Here is a 13,441-nt window from a genome sequence, read left to right as displayed (position 1 = left end):
TTACGGATCGATGTGGACGAATTTTTGCATGGTTGTTAGAGACCATATACCAACACCATATACCAAATTTCAGCCGGATCGGATGAAATATGCTTCTGTTAGAGGCTCCACAAGCCAAATCTGAGGGTCCCTTTATATGGGGGCTATACGTAAAAGTGGACCGATTTGGCCCATTTTCAATACCATCCGACCTACATCGATAACAACTACTTGTGCCAAGTTTCAAGTCGATAGCTTGTTTCGTTCGGAAGTTAGCGTGATTTCAACAGACGGACGGACGGAAGGACGGGCATGCTTAGATCGACTCAGAATTTCACCACGACCCAGAATATATATACTTTATGGGGTCTTAGAGCAATATTTCGATGTGTTACAAACGGAATGACAAAGTTAATATACCCCCATCCTATGATGGAGGGTATAAAAAGAGGAAATCGCTTAATTAGTGTGGATAATAAATCCAAATTTCTGAAAATAGGGCAATAGATTTATGTAATAGCCACATGTAAGTCTAAATACGATCGGCTAATACATGTACATTTGAAATTTGAGCAACATTGGTTAATAAGAGTATTATGGGCAATTTTGGGAAAATCAATCAATCGATCAATGCACATATATGGGAGCTATATCTAAATCTGAACCGATTTGGATGATACTTTTCAGATTTGGTTGATACCACAGGTCACCTTGCGCTAAATTAGAGTAATTTGTATTAAGTTGGCAATACTTGTAAAACTGTGGTAAACAGTATTGCCAGTATTGGGGATTTTCCCCGCAAATTGGGGATATTTTTTTCGTGGATATAATGATAAACTTAGTGTACGCCCTACGCTATTAAAAAGGAAGCGCAGCGAATCGTCAAATTTTCAAAAAGAAAATTTTGCACCTCTTTATTCCACGGCATACAAAAGGGTGCAAATGGAGAATTTGCACTACACAGAAAAAAATTTCACGAAAAATTTTCCAATTAAAATTTTAATTGAGTTTTAAAAAATATTCAATTAAAAATTTAATTGATTCAACAAATTTTTTAATTGAAACAAAAATCAATCACAAAAATTAATAGTATCAATTAATGTTTTAATTGGATCAATTAATTTTTTAATTGGCCTTCAATTAATTTTTTAATTTCTGTGATTGAAGACATTTCAATTAAAAAATTAATTGGATCAATTAATTTCATGATTGAACCAGAAAATTTTTTTTTGTGTGTAGAAACGTACATGGAATTTTGTTTTTGGGGATTTTTTTTACAAAATTGGGGACAATTCTTTTATGGATGGTAACGAAATTTTTGCGTTGGGGACTTGATGATTTGTTGGGGATTTTCCATAAATCTTGGGGATTTTTTACAAAAGGGTGCAAATGGAGAATTTGCACTAGAAACGTACATGGAATTTTGTTTTTGGGGGCCCAAGAGCTCATTTATAATTTAACTCAAACATCTTTCTACAAATGTGAAATCATTTCGTGAGGAATATAACAATTATGAATATGGTTCCCCTTTAAATTGATATACCACACAATTTTATTTCTTGAGTATTTATAAGTAAATTTTCGTTCATAAATACATGATAAACAAAGTCCCAGAAGACGATCACCGGTCTCCTGGAGTATTTTCAAATTTTGATCTTATTGCAACTCGCAACCTGGTATGACAAAAATTTTATATGTTTTTCAAAATTTTTAAATTATTACAAGTTTTTTAATGCCTGCCCCATTTCTTAATTTTATTTCATAAATACTTGTTAACAATTTATGTGTATTTTTGTGTGGGGAATTTAAATTTTAATTGGGGATTTTTGCGGACGGAAGCATTTGGGGGACAAAAGCCAGAAAAAGTATTGGCAACACTCATGCATGTTTTGCTTCTATTGGGCTTTTTTTCTTTCCTGAATTGCCAACCAATGATCGAGGAAGTTAGGATTTGCTTGGTAATTCTGATAAAATAGCCGTAAAACAAATTAGAATAAAAATAATTTCCATTTTATCAATAGGATATATACATAAAATAATGTAAAATTGAAAAAAAAAATACTCTAAGGATATGGGATATTTATTATAAAATACATATATACTTACCAATGCAACAATACTGTCAACAGCTTTATTGAAACGATCGACAAGATTTGTCATAGTCTTATAACAGGCAGTGTCTATATGATTAAGATTAATCTCCTCGAAGGCCGACGAGATGCTGGGCAGTTCATCGCATACAAATTTAATTGTATCAATAATATCGATGCCATTGTCATGACGATCTTGGCCGGTGCCAACTTGTAGGGGCCATGAGAATGTTATGACCTCTGATGAACCAGCGGGCGAACGCAACACCAAGTCTTTGACTTGAGGTGTTGCCATATCTCTTTACTGGAAAACGAAATAATCCACCACAGATTGGCCAATTGTAATGGGAAAACAAAGATACAGTAGAATTATGACGGGGAGCGGCTAAGATGTATGTATTGTTCCACTTAAGGAAAGTGCAAACAAATTTGTTCCACAAATAATCAGCGAACGAGTATAGAGAGTATAGAGGATTTTCTTGAGTTTCTTATTACAAGAAAGAAAAAAACGATGCTTTACAAAGGATTCTCTATTATTCTGGGTTTGTCCTTTGACGGATGACAATAAATAACCTTATGTAGTTGGCTTTTTATGGTTCAAGCCCGGGATTCTCGGTGGGTGTTGGTTTTGGTTTCTTTGTATTGAAGTGTTCAAAAATGTTTAACGATTCGATTTTTTGTTGTTTTAATTTTTTTTTTTCTGGGTATATCAAGGCAGTTTTTTTGTTACGTTTTGTTATTGGTTGTTGTTGTTATTATTTAATAATTCTATTTTTTATTTATTTATTTTTAATTCAAAATAAAATTATAATTTTGCGTATTTTTGTTTAATTTATATTGTTGTTGTATGGTTAGCAAAATAAATTATCGAAATATGGTATATATACGTTATATGTATAACACAATAAGGTATTTAATAAATGGATATAAAATTAATTTATATAACAAAATAAAATAGGGTTTGAATCAGTTTTACGTAATGATGGCAGGTTTTTTTTTTGGGGTTACGTTTTTACGTTTTAACAAGCGTTATGTGAGTTATTGCTATTTTTTATTAATATTATTATTATTTTTCTTTTCGATTTTCTTATATTGGTGTATTTTTAAAGAGTTTTTTATTTAAATTTTATTTTGCGTTATAATTGCAAAATTTTATTATATTGAAAATATATACACGACGCACGATTATTTCTTGTGGAGAGGATGGACCATGAATTCATACCGGCATCAAACGCTACGTAAGCGTTGACACCTGCTTGCTGCGGTATAGTTTTTAACGGTAATAATGGCGGTGGCGATGACGTTGACACGGCACTACAAACATTTACAATTTCTTTAATAATTATAACGAAATATAACAACAATTGATGATAATTTCGTAATTTTGCTCTTCTCTTATTTTTTTGGATATTAAGATATCGATACATTTTCGTACAAATACATCATTTTAATGAGCGAAAAATTATCTTTAGATTTGTTGTAAACAGCCGTATACATTGCGTTTATAAATTTGGTCCAAAATAATGAGCGAACTATTCATGTGTTTTTTTTTTTTGCTACAATCTTCCTCTTCTTCTCTTGTCAAAATCTTTGTTAATACATATATACATTTAGTTCAGTGATTTTATTTTATTTTTTGAATATTAATATCCGGTTATAATTCCTGCTTTTGTGTGTTTTTATATATGATGAGCACGAAAGAGAGTCTGAAATAAGATATAGAGAATGGGGAAATGTCAAAATCATATGGAAAATATTGATTTTATTATAAAATATATATTAAAAAATTAAAAAAAAATGAAAAAAATGAAAAAATGAATGAAAAGAAAAGTAATAATGAGTGATATATATAAAAAAATAAATTGCAATTGTATTATTTAGCTTCATGTTAAATAAAAGGAAACTATAGAAAAATTTCACAAAATTTTATTTCTATCGAAAATTTTCGCAAAATTTTATTTGTCTATAGAAAACTTTCGCAAAATCTTATTTCTATAGAAAATTTTGTCAAAACTTTATTTCTATTGAAAAATTTTGTCAAAATTTTATGTCTATAGAAAATTTTGTCAAAATTTTATTGCTATAGGAAATATTGTTAAAATTTTATTTCTATAGAAAATTTTCGCAACGTTTTATTTCTAAAGAAAATTTTCGCACAATTTTATTTCTATAGAAAATTTTTGAATAATTTTATTTCTATAGAAAATTTTGTCAAAATTTCGATTTCTATAGAAAATTTTTTCAAAATGTTTTTCTATAGAAAATTTTGTCAAAACTTCTTTTTCTATAGCAAATTGTCTTAACATTTTATTTCTATAGAAAATTTTGTCAAAATTTCTATTTTTATAGAAAATGTTGTCAAAATTTTATTTCTGTAGAAAATTTTGTCAAAATTTTCTATTTCTATAGAAAATTTTGTCAAAATTTTATTTCTATAGGAAATTTTGGCAAAATTTTATTTCTATAGAAAATTTTGGCAAAATTTTATTTCTATAGAAAATTTTGGCAAAATTTTATTTCTATGGAAATTTTTGGCAAAATTTTATTTCTATAGAAATTTTCGCAAAATTTTATTTCTATAGGAAATTTTGTCAAAATTTCTATTTCTATGGAAAATTTTGTCAACATTGTATTTCTATGGAAAATTCTGTCACAATTTTATTTCTATAGAAAATTATAGAAAATTTTCGCACAATTTTATTTCTAAAGAAAATTTTCGCAAAATTTTATTTATATAGAAAATTTTGTCAAAATTTCTATTTCTATAGAAAATTTTGTCAAAATTTCTATTTCTATAGAATATGTTGTCAAATTTTCTATTTCTATAGAAAAAAAATTTTATTTCTATAGAAAATTTTCGCAAAATTTTATTTCTATAGAAAATTTTGTCAAAATTTCTATTTCTATAGAAAATTTTGTCAAAATGTCTATTTCTATAGAAAATTTAGTCAAAATTTTATTTCTATATAAATTTTCGCAAAATTTTATTTCTATAGAAAATTTTCTCAAAATGTTATTTCTATAGAAATTTTGTCAAAAATTTCTATTTCTATAGAAAATTTTGTCACAATTTTATTTCTATAGAAAATTTTCGCAAAATTTTATTTCTATAGAAAATTTTCTAAAAATTTATACAATTTTATTTCTATAGAAAATTTTGGCAAAATTTTATGTCTATAGAAATTTTTGCAAAATTTTGTTAAAATTTTATTTCTATGGAAAATTTTGTCAACATTGTATTTCTATGGAAAATTCTGTCACAATTTTATTTCTATAGAAAATTTTGTCAAACATTTTTTCCATTGAAAATTTTGTCAAAATTGTGATTTCTATAGAAAATGTTCGCAAAATTTTATTTCTCAAGAAAATTTTCGCAAAATTTTATTTCTATAGAAAATTTTCGCAAAATTTTATTTCTATAGAATTTTTTTTCGAAATTTTATTTCTTTAGAAAATTTTGTCAAAATTTCTATTTCTATAGCAAATTGCCTTAAAATTTTATTTCTATAGAATATTTTCGCAAAATTTTATTTCTATAGAAAATTTTGTCAAAATTTCTATTTCCACCGAAAATTTTGTCAAAATTTTATTTCTATAGAATATGTTGCAAAATTTTTTTTCTATAGAATATCTTGTCAAAATTTTATTTCTATAGAAAATTTTGTCAACATTTTATTTCTATAGAAAATTTTTCAAAATTTTATTTAACAGAAAATTTTGTGAACATTTTATTTCTATAGAAAATTTTGTAAACATTTTTACTTCTATTGAAAATTTTGTCACAATTTTTTTTCTATAGAATATGTTGTCAAAATTTTATTTCTCTAGAAAATTTTCGCAAAATTTTATTTCTTTAGAACATTTTCGCAAAATTTTATTTCTATAGAAAATTTTGTCCAAATTTTATTTCTATAGAAAATTTTCTCACAATTTCTATTTCCACAGAAAATTGTGTCAACATTTTATTTCTATAGAATATGTTGTCAAAATTTTATTTCTTTAGAAAATTTTGTTTGTCAAAATTTTATTTCTATAGAAAATATTGTCAAAATTTTATTTCTATAGAAAATTTTTCAAAATTTTATTTAACAGAAAATTTTGTGAACATTTTATTTCTATAGAAAATTTTGTAAACATTTTTACTTCTATTGAAAATTTTGTCACAATTTTTTTTTCTATAGAATATGTTGTCAAAATTTTATTTCTCTAGAAAATTTTCGCAAAATTTTATTTCTTTAGAACATTTTCGCAAAATTTTATTTCTATAGAAAATTTTTTCCAAATTTTATTTCTATATAAAATTTTCTCACAATTTCTATTTCCACAGAAAATTGTGTCAACATTTTATTTCTATAGAATATGTTGTCAAAATTTTATTTCTTTAGAAAATTTTGTTTGTCAAAATTTTATTTCTATAGAATATTTTGTCAAAATTTTATTTCTATAGAATATTTTGTCGAAATTTTATTTCTATCGAAAATATTGTCAAAATTTTATTTCTATAGAAAACTATGTCAAAATTTTATTTCAATCGAAAATATTGTCAAAATTTTATTTCTATAGAAAATGAGTTAAGTACCTCTACCTCTCAAGAATTCTACCAAACAGTAATGGTAGTAAATCTACCATTTCTGCATTTTAATAATATGAAAGTGTTTTCAATTACAAATCCGATAAAAATTGTCTACTAGCATTATCACAATAGTTTTACAATTTCTACCCATTTGAAATATCACAAAAAATATATTTCTGTTCAAACGTTTTTAATCGTTGATTTATTATGCCTAGATTATTATGATTTTAATTTGTTAGCTAAACATTAATTAAATTGTTATTTAGAGTTCTTTAAAGTTTCGAATAGAATTTCGTTTGCGTTAATATTTTTTTTTTTTTGGCTTGTACCACAAGCTCTCTATATAAGATTTGTATTCTAACCACTAACTTGGTAAATTTTTGTTGCATTTGTAGAGATAGTAGCATTTGAAAGCATTGTAATAATAGCAAACAAATGACTAACAACAAATACAAAAAATATATATAAAGAAATATAAATATTGTATAAAATAAACAATTTGTGTGTGACCATGAAAATATTGCACAATGACGAATAAATCACGTTATGTGTATTCATGAGAATATTTGTAATACAAAAATATATATACATACACACATATATACAATGTCAGATTATAATTAATTCTTTGAAGTGCATAGTCTATAGCTTAGAAAAAAAATCACTTAAGTTCAAGGAAAAGGTGGGTGTGTTTGCTGTATGTAAAAATGTAGGTTACAGATTATGACGGAGTTTTAATAAATTGTAATATTGGTTTTAGTTAAGAATCAAAAAATTTCGGGATTTTTTAAATCCTCTATAACCCTCTGTATTTTTTTATAGCTGATAAAAATCGTCTGAGGTTCATCACATCTAGCAATTGAACGTCAAAAACAGCTAAATCTAGTTATAAAATAGCTAAATTGACAACACTGATTTTAGCAGCCAAGGCCAGCTGTATATAGATAGAGAACTCAATCTATTAGTGGCTCTCTGAATTATAGCGGGTTAGGTTAGGTTAGGTATATTGGCAGCCCGATATGTCAGCCTAACTTAGACTATTCAGTTCATTGTGATACCAACGGTGGTGAACTTCTCGCTTATCAAGGGGCGGGTACTATGTCCGATTTCTCCACCAAAAAACTAAATTAAATTCAAGTAAAAAGTGGGTGTGTTTGCTGTATTTAAAAATATAGGTTACAAATTACGACGGAATTTTCATAGTTTGTAATATTGGTCTTTAGTAAAGAATAAAAAAAATTCGGGATCTATTTAACACTCTAATGTCCCATTTTTTGTAGCTGATAAAAATCATCTAGAGATTATTACATTCAAAATATCTAGATCTAATTATAAAATAGCTAATTTGACATCATTAAACTTAGCAACCGAGGTTGTACATGAATAGAGCACTCAATCTATTCGTGGTTCTCTGAGTTAAGGTGGGTGTAGTATGTTCGAATTTCCACCAAAACACTAAATTAGAAGTGCAATAATATGTTCAATGACGATTACATTTTTCCCCATTTTTGTCAAATGAAGGATGGAAAAGATAAATTTTCCATACAAATTTAATTCAGACAAAATTTTCTATAAAAATATAATTTTGACAAAATTTTCTATAAAAATAAAATTTTGACAAAATTTTCTATAAAAATGAAATTTTGACAAAATTTTCTATAAAAATAAAATTTTGACAAAATTTTCTATAAAAATAAAATTTTGACAAAATTTTCTATAAAAATAAAATTTTCACAAAATTTTCTATAAAAATAAAATTTTGACGAAATTTTCTATATAAATAAAATTTTCACAAAATTTTCCATAAAAATAAAATTTTCACAAAATTTTCTATAAAAAATATTTTATTTATTTAAAAAAACATTTTGATTTTTTTGAAAAATTTGTTAAAAATTTATTGGAGCAAATTGTGTGGGGAATATTAATTCAAATTGGGGATTTTTGGGGTCGAAAGCGTACTAATTTGGGGGCAAGAGCCAGAAAACTACTAGCAACACTGTTTCAGGATAGCTCATACAAAAGTTGCATCCAGACAGAAAATATGTGAACTGTGTTATTTATAGCAAGAATGAAGTACATACGTCGTGTGAAAAATGACATTTCCACAAAGCGTTGTTAAAACCAGGAAAGTGTAGAGCCCTGGTGTACTTTTTAACTACAACTCACGAAATTACACCCTCTCATAGAAGAAAAAATTAACTAAAAGTAAAGACATAAATCATTGGCGCCAAATCATAACCATTTTCACAAAGTTGTCAATAAATCTATATAAGATATCTAAAAAATTTTCTATAAAAGACTAATTGTAACAAAATTGTTTATAAAGATAAATTTTCTATAAAAAAAATAATTTTGAGAAAAATTTCTATAAAACAGTTGATCTTGCAGCTCACAAGCAATTAAGCTCTAATACTTTATAATTTTTTTATTTAAACCTTAAATGCACAATAACACAGATTCCTTCGAACAGAAAAAAGAACATCTGCATAGCACATATTTCAAATTTTTAAATTTTTTTTCTAATTTGTTTTTTTTTTGCAAAAATAATGGTTGTATCCTAAAAGATAGAGTGCGCATTAAACTAAGTTTTTATTTACAAATAAATAATTTGAATTTATTAGAGATTAGAGATATTCTCCATACATAGATTTTTTATCAACATTACTTCTATCTGAGGTAAATATTAATTATTTTCCATTTTTTTTTAATTTTCGGACAAAATTTGATTTTTTAATTTTGATTTCAGATTACACAAAAGTACTATAGATTTTCCGAAAAGAAAAACATATTTTTTTACAACTGCGTTATGATGTTTGAAATGCAACAAACTTGATTTCGTAGAATTCGGTCAAAATTTACAGACGTTCGACGTTTTTTTTCTGGTTGTATCTTAAAAGATACAGTACGCATTGAAGGGTTAACATAATTTAAATTGGGGATTTTTGGGGTCGAAAGCGTTCTAATTTGGGGACAAGAGCCAGCAAATTATTGACAAATCTGGTTCCGAATAGCTCATACAAAAGTTACATCTACTTCCAAAATAAAACAGACCTGATAGCACCCACCTTTATGTGCTAAAGCTTAATAATCGAATCGATCCATACATAATGCTCATTAGTATTCTCATACAAATATATATCTTTTTTTAATTATGACAACTTTTTTGCTTCTATTCTATTTTTCGACATTTGTTTTTGCTAAAAATTATTTTACATTTCTATTTTATGTCAAGGTCAAAAACCTAGTAAGTCGTCTATTGCAAACTTCTACATCGTGCTACGTATCTATAGCTAGAGAGAAATCAGAATCAGCACAAAAAAAATAACAAGCGATTGACAAGCAAAAAAAAAAAACAATAAAAATAAAAATAAAACACAGGAATAATTTGTAACATACACATAAATTGTAATCAGCAAAATTGGCGGTATTTACACATCCATACACAGAAAATGTAATTTGCAAAAATACCAATGTGTGCGAGTGAGTACATGTGTGCAATTTTGCATGTATACATTAGTGTACTACACACATTTATTATTACTCTCGGTATATGGTATTTGTAGGTATCAAATCATCAACAAATTGACTGTAATTTAATAACACACAAAAAGGCAACAACTATGCAATAACAAATGATTATTTTCAATAATTTCTGTCATAATGGAAATATAATGCAAAATATGGTTTATGAATCGGTGGCCAGTGGAATGGTAAATAAAGAGATAAAGAGATACAGAGAAAATACGGTGACTATACACTGGCAGCGTTCCTGGATATTGAAGGTGCCTTTGATAATACAAGAATTTATCGGGTTTTAATTGATCTGAACGGCATAGGAATCTAGTAGGTACACACAAAAAAATGTTTTTCTGATTCAATCACGAAATTAATTGATCCAATTAATTTTTAATTGAAATGTCTTCAATCACAGAAATGATAGAATCAATTAAAAAATTAATTGAAGGTCAATTAAAAAGTTAATTGATCCAATTAAAAAATTAATTGATACCATTATTTTTGTGATTGATTTTTGTTTCAATTAAAAAATTTGTTGAATCAATTAAATTTTTAATTGAATATTTTTTAAAACTCAATTAAAATTTTAATTGGAAAAATTTTCGTGAAATTTTTTTGTGTGTAGTAGCATACGCGAATGACATTGTAATATAGGTTTTGGAAAAAATTCCTGGATAAGATCTTAGATGGTTTGAGTGAGGCTTTACAGTAACTTTCAGACTGAACCAGGATATGTATATTGTGTGTGAACCCTGGAAAAACAGAACTGGTACTCTTCACTAGAAGAAGAAAGATCATTGGATACAATGATTCTGAATTTCAAGGACCAAAGTTGAGTATCTCGTAATCAGCAAGATAGTTGGGAATTATCTTGGACTAAGAACTGAATGGAAAATAACACAACCCGCATAAAGGAGGTTTATGTGGCATTGTACTCTTGTCAAAAATTAGTTGGGGATCGATGGGAATGCATTCTTCCCGTTTTAATTGGATTTATACTGCAGTTGCAAGATCTGTGGCTGCTAATGACTGTCATGCAGTGTTGCCAGTATTGGGGATTTTTCCCCAAATTATATTTTATTTTTTCGTGAATTTGGACGAAATTTCTGAGTTAGGTACTTGGGGGTTTGGTGGGGATTTTATCGAAATCCGTTTGGCATAACAAAAATAACATCAAATTTCTACACTTTTACAAAAGAAGTCCAGTGGTTCGTCAACATTTCAAAAAGAAGACTATGCTGGTCTTTATTCCACGGCATACGAAAGGGTGCAAACCGCCACAGGGTTTTATTTCGGGGGCCCAAGCTCTTTTATTTTTAATTTTACTCAGTTTGGCTTAGATATTTTTCTACAATTGCAAAATCATTTCAGACTCGTTGCCCTCGTACACCGAAAAAAGTAAACTGTTTCATAGGAAGAATGATCTAACTCGCGCGAAAAATTAGCTATTTTGTACTCCATGTTTTGAGATTTCCACGAAGTGTTATTAAAACAAGGAAAATTTAGTACCATGTTGTACTTTTTAACTGTTGTTCTCGAAATTACTCCCTCTCATTGAAGAAAAAAATTAACTAAAAGTAAATAAGAAAATCATTGGCGCCAAATCATGACCATTTTAACCATACAGTAGTTCATTCTTACTATTCTTGGGAATCGTACGAAAATTTTCATTTGTTTTAGTTAAGAATGAACTTATGTGTACGGTCATTGAACTTTATACTCGCGTTATTTCATAAAATGTTTGAGACATACTTAAAAAACGAAAAGTTCATTGGACTGTGGAAAATTTCGCAAAAAATAATAAAATTGAATTACAAACAAATAATTTTTTTGCAATAAAAATAAGCTAAATTTTGCGTTAGTTTAACTACGGAAATTTTTCTGTGTAATCAGTGTTCAATATATTCGATAAATACAGAATTTATGAAGATAATTCACCTTAATATTGATCAACCATTCAATTTTAATACTTGAATATTTAGAAGTAAATTTACGTTAAATTCTCTCTCAAGAATTTAGAAGACGATCACCGGTCTCTTGGAGTTGAGGATCGAAATCTTGATCTTATTGCAACTTGCAAGCTGGTTTGACAACATTTTTAATTTTTTATTTATTTTTAAATTATTACTGATTTTCTGGCTGTGCTCATTTCCTTTTTCTTTATTTTTTCCACAAAAACAAAAAAATATCAAAAATGTATTGGGGATTTTGGGGACAAGAGCGAGAAAAATACTGGCAACACTGCTGCCATGTTTGGTGGACAATCGCGAACCACCAAAATCAGATATCGAACATAACTGATATGAGGACCACAGCCACAAGGACTATCGCGAGGATTAAAAGCACTGTTTGCAGGCATACGAAACTTCTTGCCGAACGTTATAGCGAGATGGACTATAAGGTGACTAGCGATGTTTATTACGATAAGCAGAAATATATTATACCTAGAATTGAAGATTGAGAGGAATGGATCTAACATGGACGAATGGATATAATTGGACGAATGAATTGATAGGGCAGAGAAGTCGCTGTTGATGAGGCCGCTATTCAGAAGCAATGTCAGGTCTAAGGTAGTAGAGAGCTCAGGGTTCCTACTGCAGTGGGAACGCTAAGTGAACAGCATAAAATATCTCTGTGCTCTACCAAAAATGTAGTTTTTTAATGTTTGGTAGAATTCTTGAAGTTTTGGTAGATTTTGCAAAATATTCCTCTCCAATGTTGACAAAATTTTTTATAGAAATAAAATTTTCTATAGAAACAAAATTTTGACAAAATTTTCTATAGAAATAAAGTTTTGACAAAATTTTCTACAGAAATAAAATTTTGACAAAATTTTCTATAGAAATAAAATTTTGACAAAATTTTCTATAGAAATAAAATTTTGACAAAATTTCCTATAGAAATAAAATTTTGACAAAATTTTATATAGAAATAAAATTTTGACAAATTTTCTATAGAAATAAAATTTTGACAAAATTTCCTATAGAAATAAAATTTTGACAAAATTTTCTATAGAAATAAAATTTTGCCAAAATTTTATATAGAAATAAAATTTTGACAAAATTTTTTATAGAAATAAAATTTTGACAAAATTTTCTATGGAAATAAAATTTTGACAAAAAAAAAAATCTATGGAAATAAAATTTTGACAAAATTTTCTATAGAAATAAAATTTTGACAAAATTTTCTATAGAAATAAAATTTTGACAATATTTTTTATAGAAATAAAATTTTGACAAAATTTTCTATAGAAATAAAATTTTGACAAAATGTTTTATAGAAA

The 13,441-nt window shown here is 26.9% G+C and overlaps 1 protein-coding gene across 4 annotated transcripts in view; it reads right to left on the bottom strand.

Annotated features, from left to right (window-relative positions):
• The window catches only part of gpp (DOT1 like histone lysine methyltransferase grappa), a 189,793-nt gene that overhangs the window by 40,090 nt on the left and 136,262 nt on the right, over nt 1-13,441 (bottom strand). For all 4 annotated transcript variants that reach the window (XM_075290107.1, XM_075290106.1, XM_075290108.1 and 1 more), the window contains exon 3: nt 2,086-3,775. In XM_075290107.1, coding sequence (XP_075146222.1) covers nt 2,086-2,364 — 279 coding nt within the window. In that variant the 5' untranslated portion in view covers nt 2,365-3,775. The remainder of the gene's footprint in view (nt 1-2,085; nt 3,776-13,441) is intronic.

Source organism: Haematobia irritans, chromosome 1 (assembly GCF_050003625.1).
Source record: "Haematobia irritans isolate KBUSLIRL chromosome 1, ASM5000362v1, whole genome shotgun sequence".
NCBI lineage: Eukaryota > Metazoa > Arthropoda > Insecta > Diptera > Muscidae > Haematobia > Haematobia irritans.
The sequence above is the reverse complement of the archived record's forward strand: the minus strand, read 5'-3'. Positions and strand labels throughout refer to the sequence as shown.